General features: G+C 61.7%; 2 protein-coding genes across 8 annotated transcripts in view; both read right to left on the bottom strand.

The window, feature by feature from the left end:
* Nucleotides 1–19,623, bottom strand: part of NACC2 (NACC family member 2) — an 87,805-nt gene extending 68,182 nt beyond the window's left edge. Inside the window, exon 1 of the mRNA XM_019640194.1 lies at nt 19,570–19,623. Coding sequence (XP_019495739.1) covers nt 19,570–19,574 — 5 coding nt within the window. The 5' untranslated portion in view covers nt 19,575–19,623. The remainder of the gene's footprint in view (nt 1–19,569) is intronic.
* On the bottom strand, nt 17,867–22,222 carry TMEM250 (transmembrane protein 250). Of its 7 annotated transcripts, none has more exons than XR_002123768.1 (3): nt 20,622–21,479; nt 19,570–20,193; nt 17,867–18,272 (listed from the first exon to the last, which is right to left on the bottom strand). XR_002123768.1 is itself a non-coding variant. In XM_019640250.1 (3 exons), the coding sequence occupies exon 3, from the start codon at nt 20,141–20,143 to the stop codon at nt 19,655–19,657; it is 489 nt and encodes a 162-aa protein (XP_019495795.1). In that variant the 5' UTR covers nt 20,144–20,193; nt 20,622–20,829; nt 21,603–22,222; the 3' UTR covers nt 17,867–19,654. The 7 variants fall into 7 exon arrangements, 6 of the variants coding, with proteins under 6 accessions (XP_019495795.1, XP_019495768.1, XP_019495775.1 ...); XM_019640250.1 differs by adding an exon at nt 21,603–22,222 and having other exon boundaries at nt 17,867–20,193; nt 20,622–20,829; XM_019640223.1 differs by lacking the exon at nt 20,622–21,479 and adding an exon at nt 21,603–22,222 and having other exon boundaries at nt 17,867–20,193.
* Between the last annotated feature and the right edge of the window lie 157 nt (nt 22,223–22,379).

Raw genomic sequence — 22,379 nt, 5'->3', positions numbered from 1 at the left:
CCGGGACTTGCAACGGCCCCGCGGCGCCCGCACGGACTCGGGGGCCCCGGCCTCTCCCCGCCTCCCCCTCCACCCCCGCCCCGGGTCCTGGAGCGCCACGCCCCGCGTGTGCACCGAGCGGCCTCCGGGATGCGGCGCCAAGTGGGGCTGCCGGCCGGAAGGGGTGCTCGGCCTCCGCGGCCCCTGACACCCGGGCCGGCCGTGGAAAGCGGGGATGTGGGAGCGCCCTCGGGCGAAACACGGGGCGCCGGCGTCTCCCGCGCAGAGCTGGGCAATGCGAGCCGCGGAGCCGCGGCCGGGGGCTGCTTTCAGGCCCGGCGTGATCCGGGTGCACTGGCTCATTAGTCACTCCCACCACCCGCCTGCGAACAGAGGTGCGATTTTAAAACAAGTGCAAATAAATAAAACTGGTCGCACAGCCCAAGGGACCCCGCAACCGCCACTCCTCGGTCGCCCCACCCTACCCCGGGTCCTGGAGTCCGGGCAGGCTGCAGGGGTCCTCCAAAGCTCCCTCACCCTCACAAGGGTCCTCGCAGGAAAATGGAGGTGATACCAGGACAGTGTTCCTGAACACGGGGTCACTAGAAGGAGGAGGTTCACAGGAAGAGCAAGATGTCCACCCATCCTCCCAGAGCACATCCTGGGCCCCTTGGAGGTCAGAGGCTAAAGCCCTGCAGGCCAGTTAGCCAAGGTCATTCCTAGGACAAAGGTCAGAAGCTTGGTCCAAGTCCTCCTCCCCCAGCCTCACCCTAGTCCCTTGACCTTGGTTGTAGACACCCCTCAACCCCAACCTGAGGGTCTGCACAGAAAACATCCCCCTACCAGCTCACCCCTGCCTTGCCCTCTGGGGGAATGGGGGTGAACCCTCAAGGTTTCTCTGGGTGTGCCCTCAGAACCCCACTTACACCTAAACACTGTCCCACATCCCTCAGCCCAGCCCACTGCCACTTCTAAGACCTCAGGGCAACCTGACTGTCCTGGGGGGACCCCATCTGCTGGAGACGCAGTGGCATGTGCTTCCAGCCCAGAATGCGCAAGGTGAGACAGACAGGTAACCTGCCCACACAGAGGCCTGCTCCATGCAGGGCCCAGCAGCAGAGGCTCGCGACCCAGGTGGGAGGAGACTGTGCCTGGGCCCCTGAGCTCGGCAGGCCAGGATTCCGGCTCCTCCCAGCTGTTTAGGATCTCAGTGATGCAAACGCCCCAGGGCCCCTGGGAAATCTACAAAGAACACCGTGGGAGCAGAGACAGATGTCTCCAGGCACTTCCATCCAAGGGATCAGGCCACAAGAAGCCACCCACGAGGCCCTGAGGTCTTCCTGCAGCCAGGGCTGGGTGGCTGTGTGGATGGCACTCACACAGGGTCCAGAGGTGTGACTGCATTGCCACCAAGTGAGAACAGGCCTGGGGGGAGCTGACTCCCATATTAGTCAATCTGATTGTTGTCATCTCATCGCTCTTATTCTCTAAATACTAATGAAATTCTTTCTTCCTTAATGAAGGACATTTGAAAAAGGAAAGCTTTTAGAAGACAACAGATAACCAGAAACCTGTCCCCCGAGGATGATGGGGGCTGTGCATGTATCCTACACCCGTACGTTTTAAATGCTGACGCTGAGACTTCCAAGTTCCAGGCCTCTGCTGTGTTCTGCGTGTTATCTAACTTAATTTTCACAGTGATCCTGTGAGGTTAGCTCTCTTTTTATTCCTGTTTTACTGGTGAGAAAGATGCAGCTTAGGAAGAAAATGCAGTCAACTTGGGGCTCACTCACACAGGTCCCCAGCAGGCAGGGCAGGGTGGGACCTGAACCCAGGCCGCATGGCGCCTGCCCAGCTCTGTCACTCCACAACAGGTCAGCCTGCTGCTGGCTGACACACAGGCCCGGGGCCACAGTCCCCTCCTGAGGGACCCGATTAGCCCTGCAGCCCCTCTGAGATGCCGACAAGGGCTTTCTCCACTCAGGGAGGCCCAGCCTGGCATCTGGTCCTGAGCTTCCATGACGAGGCTTCATGTTTCCCCCCCTTTTACCCAAAGAGCATCCGGCTGGGGGGTGAAGAGTGAGGTCACAACAGGTACATCTGCAAGTTGATGAGCCTCCAACATGGGGTGTCAGGGGTGGGGTTCTGGGTGCACTGAGAGCCATGTTTTGGCCTGGTTATCTGTCTGTCCTCCCCTAGACGGTGGAAGACTTTGGTTCCCTGCCAGGTGGCACTGCTGAGGTCCTGCGGTGGCCGAGTGCTCAGCGAGATCTGTCGGAGAAGCGACCAAATGGAGCTGGGCCCTCATGGAGGGAGCTGTGGGCTCTGGCGTCCACACCGGTCAGTCATTTTCACAGTGATCCTGACAAGACCCTCCCGACCACACAGCCAAACTCTGCAGGCTGCACTCTTGTTCTCCCGGGTTCCACGTCATTCAGAGGCTCCCACCCTTTTGGCTGCGGTCCCCAGGGCTGTGTGTGGAGCTCAGGGGTGCACGGACCCTCACACTGAATGCATTGGGCAGGTAGGTCTGCATGTATGGCTGCGTCAGTTCTGGCAAGAAGCTTACTTCCTCCACCCAAGGCTCATCTGGGAGAAGGATTAAGGCCCGTCAAGACGCACTTAGCCCGCTGCCCCTCGACCTGTCCACTTGCGTGGTCGACAACCGTCTGAAATGTGACAAGAACAAGCAGCGCCCCAGTGTCCCCCCGCCCCCCACCCCACGGCCGCTCATCCTTCTGGGCGCTCCATTCCTCCAGCAGTTCAAGCCAACCCCCTTGGGCTTCTCCTTGTCACCTTCCTGACACCCACAGATCCAGCCTGTCGCCCAGCCTGACAGTTCGGCTGTAAAGCTCTCTCTTACTCTCCTAGTGCAACCCCCTTCTCCTCGGGTTACTGCAGCAGCCCCATAACTGGTCCCCCCACCTGCCCCCTCTTGTCCTGCCCGGCTGTAACCACACAGCAGCACGGAGATGCTTCTGAACATGGCCGCACACGTCCCTCCCCTGCTCAGAGCCCTCAGTGCCCCCCCCTCCACCACACACACACACACACACACACACTTCTCAGAACACAAGCCCTCGTCTTCGCAGTGGCCAGGACCTGGTCCCCCAGCCGACTCTCCCTGCTCGGTCCTTCTGCAGCTCCAGCCTCGCTGGTTTCTGCTTGCCGGCAGCCTCCGCCCAAAGCCTTTGCGCCTGCTCCCCCACTTCCCCACTCACCTGTGTCTTCTTCCCCCAGTGTGCCCGACCTCACTCTCTCACTTCCTTCGGGTTTCTGCCAAGCTGTCCCTGGATCGTGGGGCTTCCAGATCGGGCCAGGGCCTCGGCTCTCCCTGACCCAGCCTTGCACTAGTCCATCCACTGACATCCGCAGCCCCTGCGGGGACAGGCTCCCCATCTTGCTCACTGCCCTATCCCTGGCCCAATGGGGTGTGTGGCACAGCTGCAGAGGATGGGAGCCTGAGGGGTGCTGTGCCCTTGCTGACAAAGGGCCAGAGCCCGATGCCACCTGCCTGAGTTCTGGTGGCTCCTCCCCAGCCTCAATGTCCAGGTCCCTGGTCAGCAGGAAGGGAAGCAGCTGCGGGGGACCCAAGGTCAGACTCTTGGCTCTGACTGCTGTGCTGAGAACAGACTCCAGCATGCACAGCATCCTGTCGGCCTGTTCTGTGTAGGGGCTGGGAGCCCACGCACCAGGGGTTCCTTGTCCCGGGGGCGGGGAGGCAGGTTTGTCTGCACAGAAGCGAAGACATGGAAAAGCCTTGTGGACATGGCCAGCCTTCATACTCAGAAGCCCCTTACCCTCCAAAGAGTACTTTACTGGGGCAAAGGGACCTGTTGACTTGAAGGAAACCAAAGCTTTGCAACCCTGAAGCTGCCCTTGGGGATGTTGACTTTTTAGCTGTTTATTAAGGTACAAGACTCAGAAAGGACCTCTGAGCCTTCTCCGTCCTGCCCAAGACATTCAGGTGGAAACGCTGCTGCAGGAGAGGGTCTTCAGGGCTCACCTGGGCCTGACTGGAATTAAAGGCGGTGACTAGGGGGCTCCAGGCAGGGCCTGATAGCTATTGGGATGTCGGAAACAATAGATACACGGCCCCAGGGTTTCCGGGTTGACCAGCAAGAATGTCCCTGTCATGTGTGTTCTGCTTTTCCTCAGCTCCCTGTAAATGGCCATCTCACTTCTTAAATCTGAGACCCCATCCCCCCTTTTTTCCTGTGTCCAAAATGTCATATAGCCCCAATATTGCCTTGCTGTCTTTGGATTTTCCTGCTACGTGAATTCCCCCTGTGCATGTGTTAAAACTGATTTTCTCCTGTTAATCTGTCCCTGTTCGTGTGATTATTAGCCCAGCTAGAGGAACTTAGGAGGTGGGAGGGAGAGTCTTAATCTTTTTTAGCTCCCACAGACTCGGGCCCCAATCCCTCATCAGAAGCTGCTGGGGACTTCCTGAGCCTCTGTGAGGTGGGGCTGTGGGGGGCTTTTCTGCAAGCACCAGGAGCAGGGTACACTTATCAAAGCCCCAACTCCGACCCCCTGGCAGCTGTCAAAAGTGCTGAACTCCCTTCTGCCCAACCCCCAGTGGAGCGCCGGGATAGGCCCAGCGGCCCGGTTTGGGGCCACACGCCAGCAACCCACAAAGCACCCCTTTGTTAGGACCCTGCTCTGTGTCAACCAGGCAGTGCAGGAGGTCTAGCAGCCCAGGCCATCCCCTCGAGGTCGGGGTTTGAGCGAGCCCTCAGCCTCCCTGGGACCTAAGCAGGGCTGGAAGTCAGGCCCTGGGTTTAGCAGCTGGCATTGCCTGCCCCACTCCCAGCTCAGGGTTCAAGTTGAGGCCACCATCTCTTTTAATACTAAAACGTCCTGATCCGCCCCTGCAGCCAACCCTGGGCAGGCAACTCCTTCCCCCCCAAGTCTGCCCAGGACCCCAGGTGGCACCTGCTGAGCCTTTAAAGGGAGCATTGGCGGCTTCCTGGGCCAAGGGAGCTAAGGCCTGCCCATGCCTCACACTGCTCTGGGCCACAAAGGCCATCCACCAGCCCTATATCCTGCCCGTCCAGCCCCGGTGACCAGCCAAGGGGCCAGCCCGCAGGGCGGCATTGTATGGGGAGTCCTGCCCTAGGGGTGAAACAATGCAAAGGTGCTGTTGGGGCTGGTGGGTCTGAAGGGCCCTGCCCCTACCCCCCTAGAACCACCGACAAAGTGGCCTGCAGCCCAGCTTCCTGGAGGCAGGTGCCCCCTGGCCGCTGCCTCGGGGACCCTCCCACTGCCATTTCTGTTCTTGTGATGTGATCCTGGAGCATCAGTGAGAACCCCAGACAGGGCGACCCACCCTCTTCAAATACACCCCCCAGAGTCCCTCTGCTCCCCTCTGGGGACATGTGAGCTGCAGGGCATCTCTGTGGCCTTGGACTCAGGACACCTGCAGCCACTGGTGGCTTTTTTCGGTGCCACGCTGTGCTCGCTCTGAAGCCCAGTACAGTGTGGTCAGGCACCCGGCACCCTGCAAGGCCTGCACTGGGGGGTGCTGGCCCACACTGGACTGGGGACCAAGCTTGTCCTCCAGGGAACCTGGCAACAGACTCCTGGGGCCCCAGCCCTCGTCCTCCTGCAGATGGTAGAGTGGGTGACTGGACCCCATATGAGAGGGGGCACTCTCAGCGTCTGTGTTCTGATGGAAGAGTCTGGTTGTCTTGCAGACACAGGAGCTGGGGACAAGGTGTGGCAGGGAGCAGGCGGGGGGCGCCTGTCCCTTCTGTGCTCAGTGACTTCCCATCAGGCCAGAGGCAGGCCTCTGCCCCCTACCCAGCCCGGTCCTCCCCCCAGCCCCTCACTCTCCCCTTGCAGACACAGGCCATCTTTCCTGCTGGCCGCTCCCCCTGTGCCCGCTGCCACCAAGGCTTTCCACTTGAGACTTCCCTGCCTAGGACATCTTTCCCTGTGTTAGCAAGTGAACACCTGCTGGTTCATCCTTTAGGCCAGGTGGCCAGCTGGGGTCCTGAGGGAAGCCACCGGCCCCCCAGCTGGCTCTCACAGCACTGGGCCGCTCCTTGGGGCCCACTGTACAGCTGAGCTTCTCAACTTGAGAGCAAATGGATTAATCAGGCCCCTGGGACCAGGAGACGGAGCTCTGACAGCCTGGGAAGGCTGAAGGCGAGGCCTCCCCGTGGCTGGGGGTGAACAGGCCAGCACACCTGCCTCCAGAGGGAGCAGAAAGACACCCAGGTCCTCAGCAGTGTGTGCCAGCCTGGTGCTCAGCCGCAGATGGGATGGGGCGCCAGGGCCAGGGCTGCTCTCCTGGGGCTCCCACTAAAAACAAACTTGAAAAATGCCACAGACTAAAAAGTGCTGTGCTCACAGATGGCTTGAAACAAACAAACAGAAAACAACTGTGGGGGGAGGATGGGGAGAAGCTGGACCTCGGGCAGCGCTGGTGGGAACCTACCACGGCGCCACCAGGCGGAAAGCAGCATGGCGGCTCCCGAAAGATGACGTGGAGAATGACCAAAACCCAGCAATTCACCTCGGGGTACAAACCAAAAGAACTGGAAGCAGGTCTCAGAGGGAGATTTGCACCCCACATCCACAGCAGGCAAGGGGTGGGAGCAACCCCAGTGTCCACTGACAGAGGACCGGATAAACCAAACGGGGTCCCTCCACACAGGGAGTGTCACTCAGCCCTGAAAAGGAAGGAGGTCCTGACACCCGCTACCACGTGGATGGACCATGGGGACACTGTGCTCAGTGAAATGGGCCAGTCACAGAAGGATGGATCCTGTAGGACCCCTGCCACCCCCTCACAGGGAGGTCCCCAGAGGAGTCAGATCAACAGAGACAGGAAGTAGCTGGTGGGGGCCGGGGCTGGGGAGGGGGTGGGAGTGAGTGTTTCATGGGGACAGAGGGTCAGTTTGGGGAGACGAGAAAGTCCTGGAGATGATGGAGGTGGTGGCCGCACAGCAGTGTGACTGCGCCTAGTGCCACTGAGCTGGCACCTAAACATGGCTGAGATGGTCACTCTTACGTGTATTTTCCACAGAAGCAGCACAGTGCAGTTCCCTGGGAGGCGGAGGCAGCCGGAGGGGCGGTCTGAGAGCTGAGCAGCCGGCAGGTGGACTGGGCAGGGGCACGGCTATCCAGACGTCGCTGGGAACAGGCTCCCGGTGGGGCGGGGGCTGGCGTGGGAGGGGGCTGTGTGCAGGGCCGGTCAGCAGGCCTGGACTCTGCCTCTTGCCGTGTGTCCAGCGAGCCTTCTGCCCTTGTGTGTGGTGAGCAGAAAGTCCTAGTGGACCCGCTGGGGCCTCTCCCAGGGGCCTGGGAGGGTCGAGGGGGCTGGACGGGACCCGGAGGTGGGGCCAGGAGGACGGGGGCACTCACACCCTGGCCGGGCAGGTGGCCTGTGATGACCATTCCCTCAGGTGGGGAAGATGGGAGAACACACGGGGGGCTCAAGCCTGCTGTGGGGCTCTCTATGCAGAAACGACAAGTGGCAGCTGCTGTTCCAGACTCAAGGCCCTGGGAAGTCAGACCAGACACGGCTGGGAGTCAACGGCACGGGGATGGAGGGCTCCGCTGTCCCCAGTGCCACAAATCCAATGATCTGTCCCCTACCTTGTCCTAACCTCTCGGCATCTGACCCCATGGCCAGCCCCCTCCTCCTCCAAGCACCTTCTAGTGGCTTCCGGGTCCCTTTCCTCGTTGCCCCTCCCCCTCTGCCCACCCCCGGGCCCTGCCTGAGACCCACAGGTCCTGCTGGCCACCAGCTGTGGGCCCGGGCACTCCGAGGACTGGCAGGGTACACTCCGGCAGCTTAGCCCCCGAGCTCCGAGGAACGCCATCCCCAGGCAGCATTGCAGGGTTTGGGGTCCGGACGTGTGGGCGGCAGCTCACTCTCCGGGCACCTCCACGTGACGCCACAGAGAGACCTGGACCCCACGGATTTGGATTGGGGTCTGCTCTTGGGAGGAAAACCGGGGGCGCGGTGCCTTCGGGACTGAAACCATTCATTTTCCATGGGTGGTCATAGGTGGCGGGGTCCGCACAGTGAATTGGGGTGGGGCTGTTAGCAGAGCCGCCCTCAGGGCAGGGCCAGGGCACTTCCCATGGGGTCAGCCGGCTTGGTGCCCACGGTCAGCCCACACCAGCCACTCACCCATGTGGTACCCTGGGGCGAATGGCACCCCATTCCCCGTGAATCGGGGTCCCTGAGGGGGGAAGGTGATGCGTCCATGTTGCCCGCTGGACCTCATTCCCGAGTCCGGTTGGTCACCCCTGACACCAGGTGGGCCTGGCACCCCGTGGGCCTCTCCGGGGCACTTTTATCTTCTCGGTAGGGGGTCATGAGGTTTGGGTAACAATAACGAAGACCAAATGTCTGTCCTCACCCTGGGGGGGGCTCCCTAGGACGGTGGCTCCTCTCCGTAGCTTCACCAACACCTAGACCCTCACCCCGGGCGGGGCCATCCCTCACCTTCGGGGTCCCCCCCTGAACCCCACTCCTTTGGGAAGTGAATGCCTAGCATTCGTACCCTTGATGAGCAAGTCCCCTGCCCTCCCAGGTCCTGCCCACTGTCTGCTGGGGGTGGCGTAGGGCATGGCGGGTGGCATCAAAGCGTGACGGGAAGTCAGAGGAGTCCGAGGGACACCCCAGCATGGCTCCCACCCCTCCTCCTGCCCTGGCTGTTCTGACTCAGGGAAGAGCTGAGTCCTCCCCCATTTCCCAGGTCCAGCAAAGGGTCTGGGGCCACTCTCTGCTCAGAGGGGCGGCACAGAGAAGGGAGGCCACAGGTCGCTGCTCTCCAAGCCCTGCACCAAGTGAGACCCCCACCCCCAACCCCACACAGAGTCTGCAGGGCTCAGAACGGCAGAGGGGGAAGCCATGCTCCCAGTCTACAGCCAGTTGTGCACGGGGGTGGCCCTAAGTCGGCAGGAGAGCCAACTGAATGTGCTCCTGTCACTCCACGTGGCCATCGGGAGAGGGTCCTCCTGCTCATGGCCTCACCTCCCACCCCACTTCCCTGGCCTGCGTGTGGTCATGTGGTCACATCTTCCAGATCCGCGGTGGCCCACGGGCTCCCCGGGGGGGCCCCGACTGTGCCGAGCGGTGCTTTGGGCCTAGCCCTGCCCTGTGGGCGCTCCGGCCAGGTCCCTGCACACCATCATCATCCTTGTTGGTTTTCTTTTGTCCTGAAAAATTCTGGACGAGGACCTGGTAGCTTAGATTCAGGCCGCCTGAACGAGGCGCTCAGGCCAGGGGAGGGTCGAGCAGGCCTCTTGGGGCACCAGGTGTGGCCTTGGCTCAGGCCTGGGCTTTGCACCAACGGATGAGTCCCCATCCATCCCTGGTCCCATTGCAGCTGGAGCCCCAGCATCACCAGGGAGCCCCCACTAAGGGCTGCTGGGGGCTAGGGCCGAACCTGCCCCGCGCTTTCACTCGGGAAGAGCCGGTGCAGGGAACCAGGCCCTTACAAAACCACTGGAAGGGCCAGAGGGAGGCTGGACTTCCAGGCATGCACCCCAGAACAGCTCAGAACAGCCTGCAAAGGAGCTGGTGCCACTGCAACTGAGGTGAGGGGGGCTGGGATGTTGCTTGCATCCCACAGGCTGCCACCCAGGGCCAGGCAGCCAGCACCGCCCAGCACCTGCTGGACACTGGGCCGGGGCCACCGCCCCGCTGCTGAAACAGCCCGACCCAGCTCACGGCTCACCCACACCCCTGATCCTGGTCACCAGGAGCCCAGGGGTATGTCCCAGGAAGCACAGCCAATGAGGACGTGTGTCACCATGTACTCAGGACACACCCAGGGGAGGCGAGAGCCAGGTGGGAGCGTCGTGGGCCAGAAAGAGCAAAGGCAGCAGGATGCTGGGGACACAGGGCCCCCCCCGGGCGGTGGAGGGGCCTGCCCTGCTCCTGTCACCCCATCTGCCCGCCCGCCGGCCCAGGGCTGCTCCTGGGGCAGGACGCCCACCTGGCTCGGCCGGTGTGCGGACATGGCCTCTCCTCAACCACTACAAAGCTGCCCCTCCGCACGCTCCCCGGGGAGGGCTCTCGGGCGTTTTACTCACGGCTAAAGGATCAACAGGCAGCGGGGTTTCATACTGTTTACACACAGCACACTTCCTTCCAGAACCCTAGGAGAGCAGTTCAGTTTTACGATGTTCACTCACCTCACGGGCCAGGGCAGGGATGCCCGTCCCTTTCAATCCCTCCTCATCCCCTCGGCGGGCCTGTCATTGGGGCAGGAATCTGTTTCAGAGAGCCCAGATCCCCAAACTCCCCCAGAGGTCAGTGTTGGGTCCCCCTCTGCTGCCCCCCCCCGACCCCCAACAGGGGCCCAGTGTCCTCAGTGTCTCGGGCACAGACTCCGCTCTAGAGGAGGCTGAGCCAGGACCCAGCATCGGAGACACAGCCAGCACCTGTACTGCCAGGGTTAAAGGGAGCCTACGGCTCGGGGCTGGGTCCAGGCTGGGGAGGAGGCCAGAGGCCCGACCACCGGCTCCAGCCCCCACCCCAGAGGCTACGCAGAGGCTGTGCCTTCATCTAGCGGCTGGAATTTGCTGAAGGCTGCTCTTGGGGTGAAGATTTGCTCGCCTGCCCCCCCCGACTCCTCCCCAAAAGCCCTTCTCTGGGGGCAGCCTCTGCTTCCACTGGACCATGTTGTCCAGCCAGGAGTATCGCAGAGCTGACCCACTAGGCGAGCCTGGGCTTCAGCACTCACTAAAGCCAGTGCACGGGCCCAGGCACTGTGGTCAGGCCCCGCCTCCCAGGCTCTGCAAGGCCCTGGGCTGTGCACAGGGGGCAGTGCGGGGAGCTGGCGCAGGCACCTGTCTGCCCAGGGGCTCCATGCTCCCCACCCCTCCCAGCCTCAGCCTGGCCTGCAGGGTGGATGCACTGGCCAGAGTGAGCACAGCCCCAGGGGGTCTGCCTGCTCTGGGCCAGTGGAGGCTGACCCCAGGAAATAGGGGACATCTGCGGGCTCCTGTCAGGTGGGTTTGGATCCTCGGGTATTTGGGTTCCCGCCAGCAGCTGCAGAGCCCGTGGCACCGTGTGTGTGAAGCAGGGCAGCAGGTTGGCCTCTCTCAGTTTAAATTGGATTCTCCAATCTTCCCTTTTGTCCTAAATTTCCCTCTCACATTTTGCGCAGCTGTTAAGCAGCTGCTGCCTCCTGCTTCTGAAAAGGCTGAGGGCGGGGCAGCTGCACTGATCACCACTCCCCTGGCCAAGTCAGGCCAGGTGGGCACAGCAGCATGGGGTCAGTCAGTGCCCTCTGCAGGTTGCAGGTGAGAGTTGGGCACGCGCTCCCCTGAGAGGAGGCCACATAGGGCTTGGGAAAGGCTTCAGCAGCAGCTGGAAACACCCAGGTGAAACAAGTAAAAGGACTTCCGGGGCCCAGGTCCTGAATGGTGGGGCCCATTTCCAGGAGAACTGAGCAAAAGGCAAGCACCCATTCCTATGGACACTTCTGGAGGGAGACGCCCTGCCTGTGGGGCCAACTTACGGAGCATTGAGTGACCGTGGGCACAGTTACTCCGAAAGTGAGCACGGAGGGCCTACTGAGTGTTTGGCCCCAGAGACACAGGGACATGCTACCAGCTGAATGTGTACCCCCAAATTCATGTTAAATCCCAACCCCAAGGTAGGGGTGTTAGGAGGTGAGGTTTTGGGAGGTGACTAGTCCATGAGGCGGGAGCCCCATGAAAGGGATCAGTGTCCCTTCCGCCCTGTGAGGACACTGCAAGGAGACAGCCATCCACGAACTAGGAAGCAGGCCCTCAGCAGACACCAGAGCTGCCGGAGCCAGGATCTTAAACTTCCAGCCTCAACGCTGTGAGCAGTAGATGTCTGTTGTTCATTAAGTCCCCCAGTGTGTGGTGTCCTGACACAGCTGCCTGGACAGACGAAGACAGGACAACCCCATTCACTCATGTGCTCATTGGTTCATTCAACAGCTGTTGTGCTCCACGCAGTGCTCCCTCCACGAGAAGGTCTGCAATCCTACAGACTTGACCCCACAGCATGTGTCCCTGAGGTAAGGCCGAGGAATGGGCTTGGGAGGGCCTTTCTGCCCTGGCCCAGGCCATGCAGCCTCGGGCCCTGGCTTCTAGCACCTACCCCTGAGAAGCAGGTGACCTGTCCCCACCCCGCCGGAAGGAGACGGTGGCCTTGGGCTGCACTCCCCAGAGTCCTCTCCCCTCCCGTTCTGGAAAGAGCCATGTCCAGCAGCTCTGTCCACTCTAGGCTGCGAGTCCAGCTGCCCCTCGATTTCCGATCCCTTATCTCACAGGAAGAGCTAGGCGTGGAGAATAGCAAACGCCCACGCAGCACAGCAGCTGGGAACAACACCCTTCTTCATGCGAATCTGCTCAGACACTGACCATCGGACCCAAATGCGGGCAAGATGAACAGGGCTGCAGCCTGGCCGTTCGGCCTTTACAGCAGGCTGCTTTCTCGGCAGGGATGCGGGAGTGACGGCTCCTGGGGCCGTGTCTGTTCCCTGAGGGCCCAACCCCCTCCGTTAGTTCTCAAGAGGACCTAGAAGAAGCACTGAGCGCAGAGGGTGGGGGCCAGGACCATCCACCCTGCCCAGCCGGCTCAGGGTGACGGGCCAGGGCTGGAATGTGAGGACAGCGGGAAACGGGCACACACATGGTCTCATACATGTGCGCACAGGCCCACCCGTCCAGCTGAATGCGAGAGGGTGGGGTTGACAGAGCTGCGGCCGCTCAGAAGCGCGCCTGGTCAGGACACAGGTGACTGCCGAGCCAGCTCAGGCTGGGCCATCATGCTCATCAGGCCCTTCCGTTCCCGGAGGGAGCCGGGAAAACCGACGGTTATCGCAAGGCAATCGGAAAAGCACACAAATAATTCATGTCACCATTACGTCTGTCACGGTGTTGCTGTGAATAATGAATCCACACTTAAAACCCAGCTTTACATCATCGAAGGGCAGTCCCCGCCCTGGGCAGCCGGCAGGGCGCACGGCTCAGCTGGACAGGTGGGCAGCAGCCCAGGCCCTGGGGGAGCCGGAGCTGGGGGTGCGGGGGAGGGCCCCTGTCCCCAGACCTCATGGGAGCAGGGGTGCCGGCTGGGTCCCAGGGCCAGAGCGGGCTGGTGCAGTGAGCCAAGGGGACACAGCAAGGGGAGAGGGCACGACGCCCAAGGTGCCACTGGAAAGAGCTGGAAGCCCACGCTCTGTCACGCGGTCCCTTACCCGGAGCTCCAGGTGGTCAGAGTGGCACAAACGTTCTTACCAGTGGGAATGTGGGGGCGAGGGATGGGCAGCAACTGAGCCCCAGGTTGTATGTAGGGGCTCCCCAGGACCGTCAGCACCACCCTGCACACCTGGCCATGTCTGGCCAGGGGCTCAGGCTGTCCATGTCCCTGTCTCCTGCTATCCTGACCCCAGCAGGAAGGTCACCACTCCCTGCCTGTCTGAGGAGGTGGCATCCACTGCAGGGAGGCTCACTTCTGGGTCCACCCACTGGGCTCCTGGGCTCCCAGGTGATGTCACCTGTCCCACCCAGTCCAGAGCCCAGCCCTGCACAGCACAGGAGACACACCTCCTCCAAAGGCCCCTGGCTGCTCACTGCTCCACTGCCCTTGACAACACTGTCAGGCTGGACTGATTGATGTCTGAATAGTCACGTGGCACCTCAGGCAGGACTAGTCATTAATATTCTAGGAAGAGTGGAGCCCAGGTCCTCGCAGAACGAACAGCCGCCAATGCACAGCTGGAGGGAGTGTGGCTTGGGCACTGCAGACATGCCCGTCAGCCTGGGCTTCCTTCAGAAGGGTGGGGGCATGATTGCCACCTCCAGAGGGTGGGGAGCCTGTCATCCCCTGCTTAAACCTCATCTTTCTGGGCGCCAGGCCTACACTGCTCCCCACCCTTCTCTGGGTGTTTGCCCCACGCCCTTGGTCTCCTGTACGCTGAGGAAGGACTCCTTTTTCCACGCACGCCTTTCACAGGACCCACTCCACAACAGCACGGTCCCCTTCCTGCCCCAGTGTGCACCCCGCCGCCTGTCATTCTGGGCTTCCCACTGCAGTTAGGAGCAAACCAAACCCATGCTGGGCCCTTGGGGTTCAGGCTCACACCCTGCCCCCCTCCAGCCCAGGTGGATCCCAGCAGCTGGCTGGGCCCCACCACTTTCATCCTGCAGCTGCCCAGGCCTGGGTGGCAGGTGACTAGGGTTAGTGGGCCAGCCGGCCAGCCGGGGTGGAGGGACTCTGTCTCCAACCTGGGCTCCCAGGGCACTGAGTGCTGCCATCTCTTGGCTGAGGGTGCACTTTCTTCCTGGGGCCCACAGTGCTGAGCTCCCCACAAGCCCTCCTGTGGGGCCTCTCCTGCAGCAGACCGCAAATGCCACTGAATGGGGGTGCCTGGTGGCAACAGCCCCGCCCCCAGCATCAGTCTGCAGTGTGGGCCACACACCGAGAGCACAGCAACCCTGCCAGAGGCCCCGGGTGACACAGCTGCCAGCGTGCCTGGGCACACTGCCCGGCTGGGGCTGGGGGCGGGGCACGGCCACAAGCTGCTGAATCAGCGCACCGGTATGTCCCAGTATGTCCCTGTCCCCTCCCAGGCAAGGATGCTGGTAAGGCGGGTGCTCCTCAGGGAGCCAGCCAGCCTCAGGGGGAGGGGGGTTCCCGCATGCAGCCTGGTGCACAGTGGCAGCCAGCCTCCCTGGGCTCGTGGGGCTGGGGCAGCACAGGGGGCCCTTTGCAAACACACCAACAAGGGAGAGCCGGAGAGACTCCGCTGCTGCAGAGGGAGCAAGCACATGCCCTCCCAGAAAGTGCCCAGTCAGCACCAGTGCCTGCCATCCACTCCCTCCCTCATCCAATCACAGGCTGGAAGTGACAGGGACCTTCTCAAGGTCAGAGAACATCAATACCCGCGGGTGAGCCCCTGTCCTCCTCCTCCTCCGCAGCAGCAGCAGCGCTGGGGTCACACTGTCTGGGCCATCCTCTAGGGAAGGGGCTGTGCCCCTCCCCCGGCTCTCTAGCTGACTACCACCACCCAGGACAGGGAGGTGGGGGGGACACAGGGGGGCTGCCAGAAGCAGCTGCAGGGACAAAGGGCATCTCCAAGGCCACCTCATCCACCCCTGCCTGGGCCCGAACAGCCCCCAGACTTTCTCAAAGAAGCCTCTGCTTTCTATAAATACCCAAAGCACCAGCCCTCTTGCCATTGTACACCCCCACCCCCACCCCACCCTGGCCGGCTTTGGTTTATTCTCCCGCAAGCACCACCCCAGGTGCTCTCCTCCTGCCCGGTCATCGCCCAACCCCACTGTGACCACCTTCCCTTCAGGGTCCCCGACTCCCATGCCCAGCTGCTGCTCCTGTGCCCTCAGCAGGTTTCCTTTTGTGGTCACCGCGCAGACTTGGGTCCAGGCCTACCTGTTCTCCTCCACCCTCCGGGTTGAGGACAGGACTTGGGCAACCAGCTCCTGACCCCCAAATCAACAACAGCCCACTGCCACCATCGCCGTTCAGGTGCTGTCACCACCAGGTGGCAATGCCAGCTCCAGAACCTTCTGGCATTCTAAGTGTGCTCCAATGGCCTTTCTGTCCTGGCGTGCACTGGTGACTGGCCTCACCCCTCCCGTGTCACTGGGGTCTGAGTTGCCAGCTCCCCTGCATCACCTCCCTACCTGTCACTTCCCTACCTCGAAGGAAGAAAGGCAGCTGGGCTTTTTAGTCCAGGCCACAGGGGGGGGGGAGCAGCTGAGGAGGGGAGAGTTGCAAGGATTAGACCTGTCTGCTAAACCAGCCTCCACCCCTTGCAGTTGCTGGTGTGACTAAGACCCCTGTGTCGGGGCCCCTCCCACAGCCCCTGGAAGCCCCCAGAAGCTGTCAGTCCCAGTTTTTCAGGGAGATGTGGAGCCCGTGACGAACAAGTAACTCTGCCCCCACAGAAAGCATTTTAGTGGGAATGCCCACGGCCGGAGAGGCCGCCCTCACATGTCCCCTCCTGGGACCGCACTGCTGTTGGGGTTCCCAGGCTGTGGCACCCTGAAGGCCCAGAACTGGTAACTAGTGCACTGTCTGGGGGAACAAGGCGTAGCCCCTGCCTTCCTTCCATGCCCGGCAGCTCCACCCGTCGTCCTTGAAAATGGTGACTGGCACAGGGGATGACTGGTTAATTCAGCCCAGAGGATGGGGTCAGCTGGCGGCACACCGTTACAACCCAGCCTGTGAGGTCCTGTCCAGGAGGTGACCTTGAGCCACATGTGGCCGTCCGATCAGACTTCAGCTGCTCAGCCACAGCAGCCCCGGTTCCTCCAGGCGCTGGTGGCTCCTGCACCCACAGTATGTCCCCTGCAGGGAAGTCCTGTTAGACAGCGCTGGCTTGGAGAACCAGAGGAAGCCACCACCCACCCGCTGAAAATAAAGCAAAGCCCCGGGGTGGTGAGAGGACCAACCTGGGACAGTGGTGGAAGGGCCACGGCCACCACTCACCACTCACGGGGAAGCACGTGCTGCCGAGCGCTCCGAGGGTCCGCTCCTGCGCTCACACCTGGGCTCCTGGTAGCATCCAGAGCCGGGGTCAGGCCTTGTCAAACCAACCCCGCCTCCTCTGCTGTTTCTTGGGGCCAAGACTTTTGTTAAGAATTTCACCAACTCTGCTACCAAAAGCTAAACCCCAAAACAAGTCGGGTTGTTTTCTTCTGAAACATCTAGTTCCAAATTCCAGAAACAACAGATGGGCTGCTTGGGCAGGGCCCCGTTTCCCTTCAAAGACACTTTCTGGCCATCAGGGCTGGCTGGAGGATACCACCCTCCCTTGTCATCACAATGTGTCCCCACATAGAAGACACAGCAACCTTCACGAACTACCGTATTTCCCCATGTGTAAGACATACCCTTTTCTGGAAAATTTGGGGTCTAAAAACTGGGTGCGTCTTATACAGTGGTTGTAGTTTTTTTTACTTGCATTTCCTGCTTTTTCGCGCTTGTTGTCTTTGCGTTCATTGTTTCACACTTGTTACTGGTATATTACTTACAGTAGGTTATGTTTTGCCACGTTCTGCCCAGAAATGGCTCGTACAGTGCTGAATTCAAGTTAAACGTGATCAAGCTTGCAAAAGTGAATGGAAATCGTGCTGAACGTTAAGTTTGGTCCTCCTCCAACTGAGAAAACAATCCAAGACTGGCTACAGGAAGAAGAAACCCTACTGAAAATGCCACGGCAGAAGGCGGCCATGAGAGGCAATATATGAAGACAGTGATTCGTCATCAGACACAGATGAGGACAAGCTAATGGTTGGGAGTTTTGACAGTGATGAGGAGTTGTATGAATTTTAGGATGAATAAAGCTTGAGTTCAATAACTTTATGTAATACTTTTTTTTCAAATTTTGGGCCCCGAAATTAAGGTGCGTCTTATACATGGGAGCGTCTTATACATGGGGAAATACAGTAGATCCTAAGCAATCATGGGTCTCTCATTTTTCAAACTGCCCTGTGGCTGAACAAGAACTGTGACTGGTTTTCTGCCCCTTTTCCTGTGCCTGTGTGGTCCCTGCCAGCAGCGCCTGCTAGAGGTCCGGGTCACCTTTTCCACTCCCTGCAACCAAGAGCACCCCATCTCATTTAAGGACTCCACAAAATCATCTGTCAGCCAAATTCAGCCCTCACGCCCCCCGGAAGCGCTGACAACTTCTCACTGCCCTCCCCACCCAATCCACGGGGCAGGCCCCCCACCCTGGAACCCCCGGCCTCAAGGTCAAGGCGGGCCCCTCCACAGCCCATCACACTTATCCCTTCCCCAGCACCGCAGACGACTGCCTTAAAATGTGTCCAATTTTACTTATTTTTGGTTGTTCACATCCTTAAAAAAAGGAATAAATACACTTTTTGAACTTTAGGCAGTCACTCCATCAACATGTTAAAAAAATAAGTTTAATGCAGTGGTTCATGTCACAAAGAATTGAACAGGCACTCCAGACACCGAGCAGCGCTGCTGAGCTGTCAATGCCCAGCACTGCCACGCTGGCATTCAAGGTTGCACCGCCAGACCCCTCCTGCCGTCCTGAGGGTGTGGACACGTGCCCACCCCAGCAAGGGGCTTCAGGGGAGCTCAGCAACGACAGTTAACTAACACAAACAAAGCTTTTAGGAAAGAAACACCACGATTTAGTGCAAGAGATTCTCTGCAGCGCTGACAAGTGGGGCCGCGCAGGTCAGCTCCTCGCCTGCCGTTCGGCAACTCGGACAGACTCGACTCGTCCCTTCCTTCAAGGAGCCTTCCCACTGACCTCAGGGTGACAGTCGCCCGACAGAGCTGGCTATAAATTAAAGAGCACGGTTTACAGCCAAGTATTTTTTGCTTTCTCTGCCTGACTGGCAGACACCTGTCCTGATAGTCCCCCCAGGGCCACTGCCCAAGCCCAGGGGGTGTGGGGATAACTTGGGGTGAAGCAGCAGCAGCCTGTCACGCTCAACATGGAGCCCTATGTCCAGTCCCTGGTCTCTGCCTGCTGACCCAGCATAATTACTCAGGGCACCCTCTCACTTGCCAATGAGGCCCACAGTGGCCACTAAGCCACGTGGCCACCCGATGCAGAAGGCCAGAGCGAGGGGTCTAGACAAGATGCTGGCCCTCTGGAGTGCGTCCTTCTCTGTGACCAAAAGCCCCGCCAGGCCACCACCCTGTTCTTCCCCAGCCATCAGTCCCTGCCTACATTCATCCTTGGTCTGCACGCCCTGGCTGCTCGAACGGTGCCGGGGCAGGAACAGGGGGCAGCCGAGCTTGCAGATCCAGCCCTGGCCCACACCCTCGACCCTAACAGGTGCTTTTAAACACAGGGTCTGACCGTACTTTGTGGTGCACACGCAGAGGCCTTGGTGTGCCTCCCAAGACCTCTGACATCTGTTCCAGACATATAAACCTCAATTCCGGGCACTCCCTCAAAGGCAGGCAGACTGAAAGCACCCCCTGGAAACCAGAAAGAAATGGAGTTGTCTCCCGAATCCCCCATATGAAAAGGCTTGACATTCTCCACAGGCCTGCCCAGGATGAAGACGGATCTGCCCTGGGCCAGGCCATAATCCCTGCCGGACTGCACCTCCGCGAACCAAGGCGACCCTAAAGAGTTGGCCTGGGACTCAAGACCCCCGACACCTTCCAGGGTGACAGGCGGAGGAGGGTCTCAGGCGACCCAGGGTGGAGTGAACAGCTTTGTGGCAGTGAGGTGCATCAGCTAGTGGGGCTCAATGCTTCCCTAAGGCTGGGGCAGGGGCTGGACCCCCTCCAGATTTGCTCCCAAGCAGCACACCCCTCCCAGAGGCCTCCCACACTACGGGTGATGCCAGTGTCCTGGAGAAAGGACAGGGACACAGAGGCTCTCCAGGTGCAGGCTGAACCGACGGGCCCCCACAGCACAGCCTAGAAGAGTGCGGGCTGGACCACAGGGAGGCAGCCAAGGGGACACTGCGCCAGGATGCGCTCACAGGAGGGCCGGGGGAAAAAACCAGAGGGAGGAAGAGGCGCAGTCTCAGCCTGTTCCTCTCCTGGGCCAGAGGCCGGAGGTGTCTGCAGCCCGTCTGCAGGATGGAGTGGGAGAGAAACGGGCCCTGACCTACCCCATCCAGAAAGGAGCACGGCCGCAGGCATCGACCCCATGGGTCACAGTAAACAAGCCCCTGAGCCAGCCGAGGCGCTCGGCCCTCACATGTCCACGAAGACCATGAAGCACCAGCCCAGGCCCCCGACCAGCAGCATGGTCACGTGGATGCCATAGACCAACAGCTCGTTCAGGAGGCGGAAGTCCACGCGCCGGCGGCCCAGCAGCAGCAGCAGCGCCGACAGCTTGAGCTGGAAGCGCAGCAGGACGCGCACGCCCAAGTACTGCAGGCAGAAGAGGGCGGCCAGCGCGCCCCACAGCGCAGCGGTGAAGAGGCTGCAGCTGAAGTAGAGCAGGAAGCGGATGAAGCCGTACAGCCAGCGCGCCCGCACGTACACGTCAAAGTTGTTGTACTTGGTGCGCGCCAGGCGGGAGGCGCGTGCCGGTCCGCAGGCCGCGTGCAGGCAGGTGGTGTGCGGGCCGTGGAAGGAGCGCACCCGCCGCGGGATGGGCATGACCGGCATTGGGGCCGCGGCGGTGGCGCTAGCTCGCAGCGGAGGCGGCGTCCAGGCGGCGGTCAGCGGAGGCGTCATGGGCGCCTAGGCCTGGGAGCCCGCAGCTGAGCCACGGGGGAGGCGTGGGCCTGCAGGAGGGCAACAAGCAGAGGGGCCGAGTCAGCCTGAGGACAACCGGCGGGCCGTCCCTGCCAGGGACATCAGCTAGCCCTAGAACGCAGGACAGCCGCAAACGCTAGTGAGGACACTCCAAAAGGACCCCCATCACGTGGAAACCGAGAGCGCCAACTGCAGCAGCGACGCCGGGGAGGAGGGCCTGGACGGTGGCTGACGGCCGCCCTGGAGGCAGCGGATGCTGGAAGCTAGGCGGGCCCTCCCACTGGCGTGGCACCCGGCTACCTGGCTCGACCCACCCTCTCGCTTTTATTTGGGTGCCCGGTACTGCCTGGACTTCCGAGGCCACTCTATCCAGGGCGACTAAAAGTCCCTCCGTGACACCCCACACAGTAGGACCGGACGAAGGAGCGGGCACGGGCACAGCCGTTCACTTCAGCACCTTGACACCCACGTGCTGGGGACCAGACAACACTGCAAAACGGAGATGCCCACGGCGCTGTGTTCTGGGGCGTGGAGGGAGGCGGATGGCCGCTGACGGCTGTGTGTCGATGGCAGGGCACGGGGCCCCACAGATGGGCTGCAGGGGAGACCCAGCGAGTGGGTCTAGTTTCACCCGGTACCTGCCATTTACAGCTCGCCTAAATAACCTGTGGATGGAAGCGACGCTAGAACACAAGCAGCAAAACTGGTCCCAGGCTACCAGGAGGCGCTGCCAGGGGCGTCGGCCTGGAGCCCTGCAGAGCGGACTCCTGCGAGCTCCCCCTCCAGCCGCTGGTCAGGGCAAATGGCCGCCCGAGTGCTGCGTGCGCCGGAGACGGAGGGGTGGCGAGGCCAGGACGGCAACTCCTCCACGGGCCCGCAGGCCCAGCCCTCCCGCGGGGTTTGGCCAGAACCTGCCCCCAAAGCCGCTGTCCGCTCTCTGAGCTGCTCCATCCAGGCGTCGCCCGGGTCTCACCCGCCACCTCCAGGAACGACATGCAGACAGCGGGTCCCTGTCTGGGGGGGCCACTCAACAGCCGCCCCTCGCTCCCTTCGCGCTGCGGGAATGCGGCCATCCTCCGATGACCACCTGGCCCGCGGGCCAGGCAGCTCCTGGCTCCCGAAGACGTCCGCGCCACGCGCTTGGAGGTGGGGGACAGGAAGCCAAGGCCGAGGCGCGCGGCCCGACAGGAGCAGCTCCATCCCGCCGCCCGCCGCCCATCCCGGGCCCCTGGCCCCGGGCCCCAGGCTCCATCCCGCCGGGACGCTCGGCCGCGCAGGCGGCACCGAATCTCGGATCAACGAGGCGGCTCTGCTCGCTCACCTCTGAAGCAGCCGGCGAACGCGGGGGAAGAACTGACCTGCCGGGTCCCCCCGGGAGCCGCCCGCGCCCGGCTCGTTGCCCTGGAGACGCCCGAGGCACCCCCGCCCGCCCGCTCACCGGGTGCCTTCTCCGCGCCGGCGTCCCGGCCTGCAAGCCCCCGTGTCCCTCGGGGCTCCAGGAGCAGGGCGGCCGCATGGTGCCGACGGCGCGGCGGCTGCGGGGCCCGGTGCCTCACGCGTCTCCACCCGCCCCTAAGGGTCAGGGGTTCCCGCGCCCGGCGGCCGGCGGCGTTTGGCCCAGCGTGGGAGCCGTAGCGAGTCCCTCCGCGGCCACCGTACGAGTTTCCTCACGCCCCTCCGTCCGCTGCGACACCGAGAGCCCCTCCCTTCCCCCAGTTTGGAGCCGACTCTGAACGCCCGGAACTAGACGCTTCCTCAGGGCGTGCGTGAGTGCGTGCGCGCGTGCGCCCATGACGTCCTCACGACGTCACCGCCCCGCGTACGCCGCGGGCGCCTCGGCCTGTCCTGCGCAAGCTCAGATAGTGGGTCTGCGCGTGCGACCCCCTGGCAGCGCCTCCTCAGAGGCGGTTGGCCGTGCGCAGGCGCGCGTCCCCGTGAACGGGGTTGGGTGATGCCGTTCTTCCTGTACCTGGAGAGAGATTGTCCTGCGTCCCGGACCTGGCACGGCCCTACGTGTCTGCGACCGGGAGCGGGTGGGGTAGGGAGCCCGAGCCCGAGGGGGCCGGTAGCGGTGGGCGCGGCGGGGGCGAGTCTGGGGCGGGCTGGCGGATACCCACATGCTCTGGGGTTGCCCTTTCCCAGGAGAAGAAGGATGCTGACGGTTTTATTTATTTATAAATATACTTAATAAATATATAAATAAGTATATTTTTAA

The sequence above is a fragment of the Hipposideros armiger genome, unplaced genomic scaffold (assembly GCF_001890085.2).
Source record: "Hipposideros armiger isolate ML-2016 unplaced genomic scaffold, ASM189008v1 scaffold_3, whole genome shotgun sequence".
In the NCBI taxonomy this organism is placed as follows: domain Eukaryota; kingdom Metazoa; phylum Chordata; class Mammalia; order Chiroptera; family Hipposideridae; genus Hipposideros; species Hipposideros armiger.
This window is presented reverse-complemented; position numbering and strand designations above follow the sequence as displayed.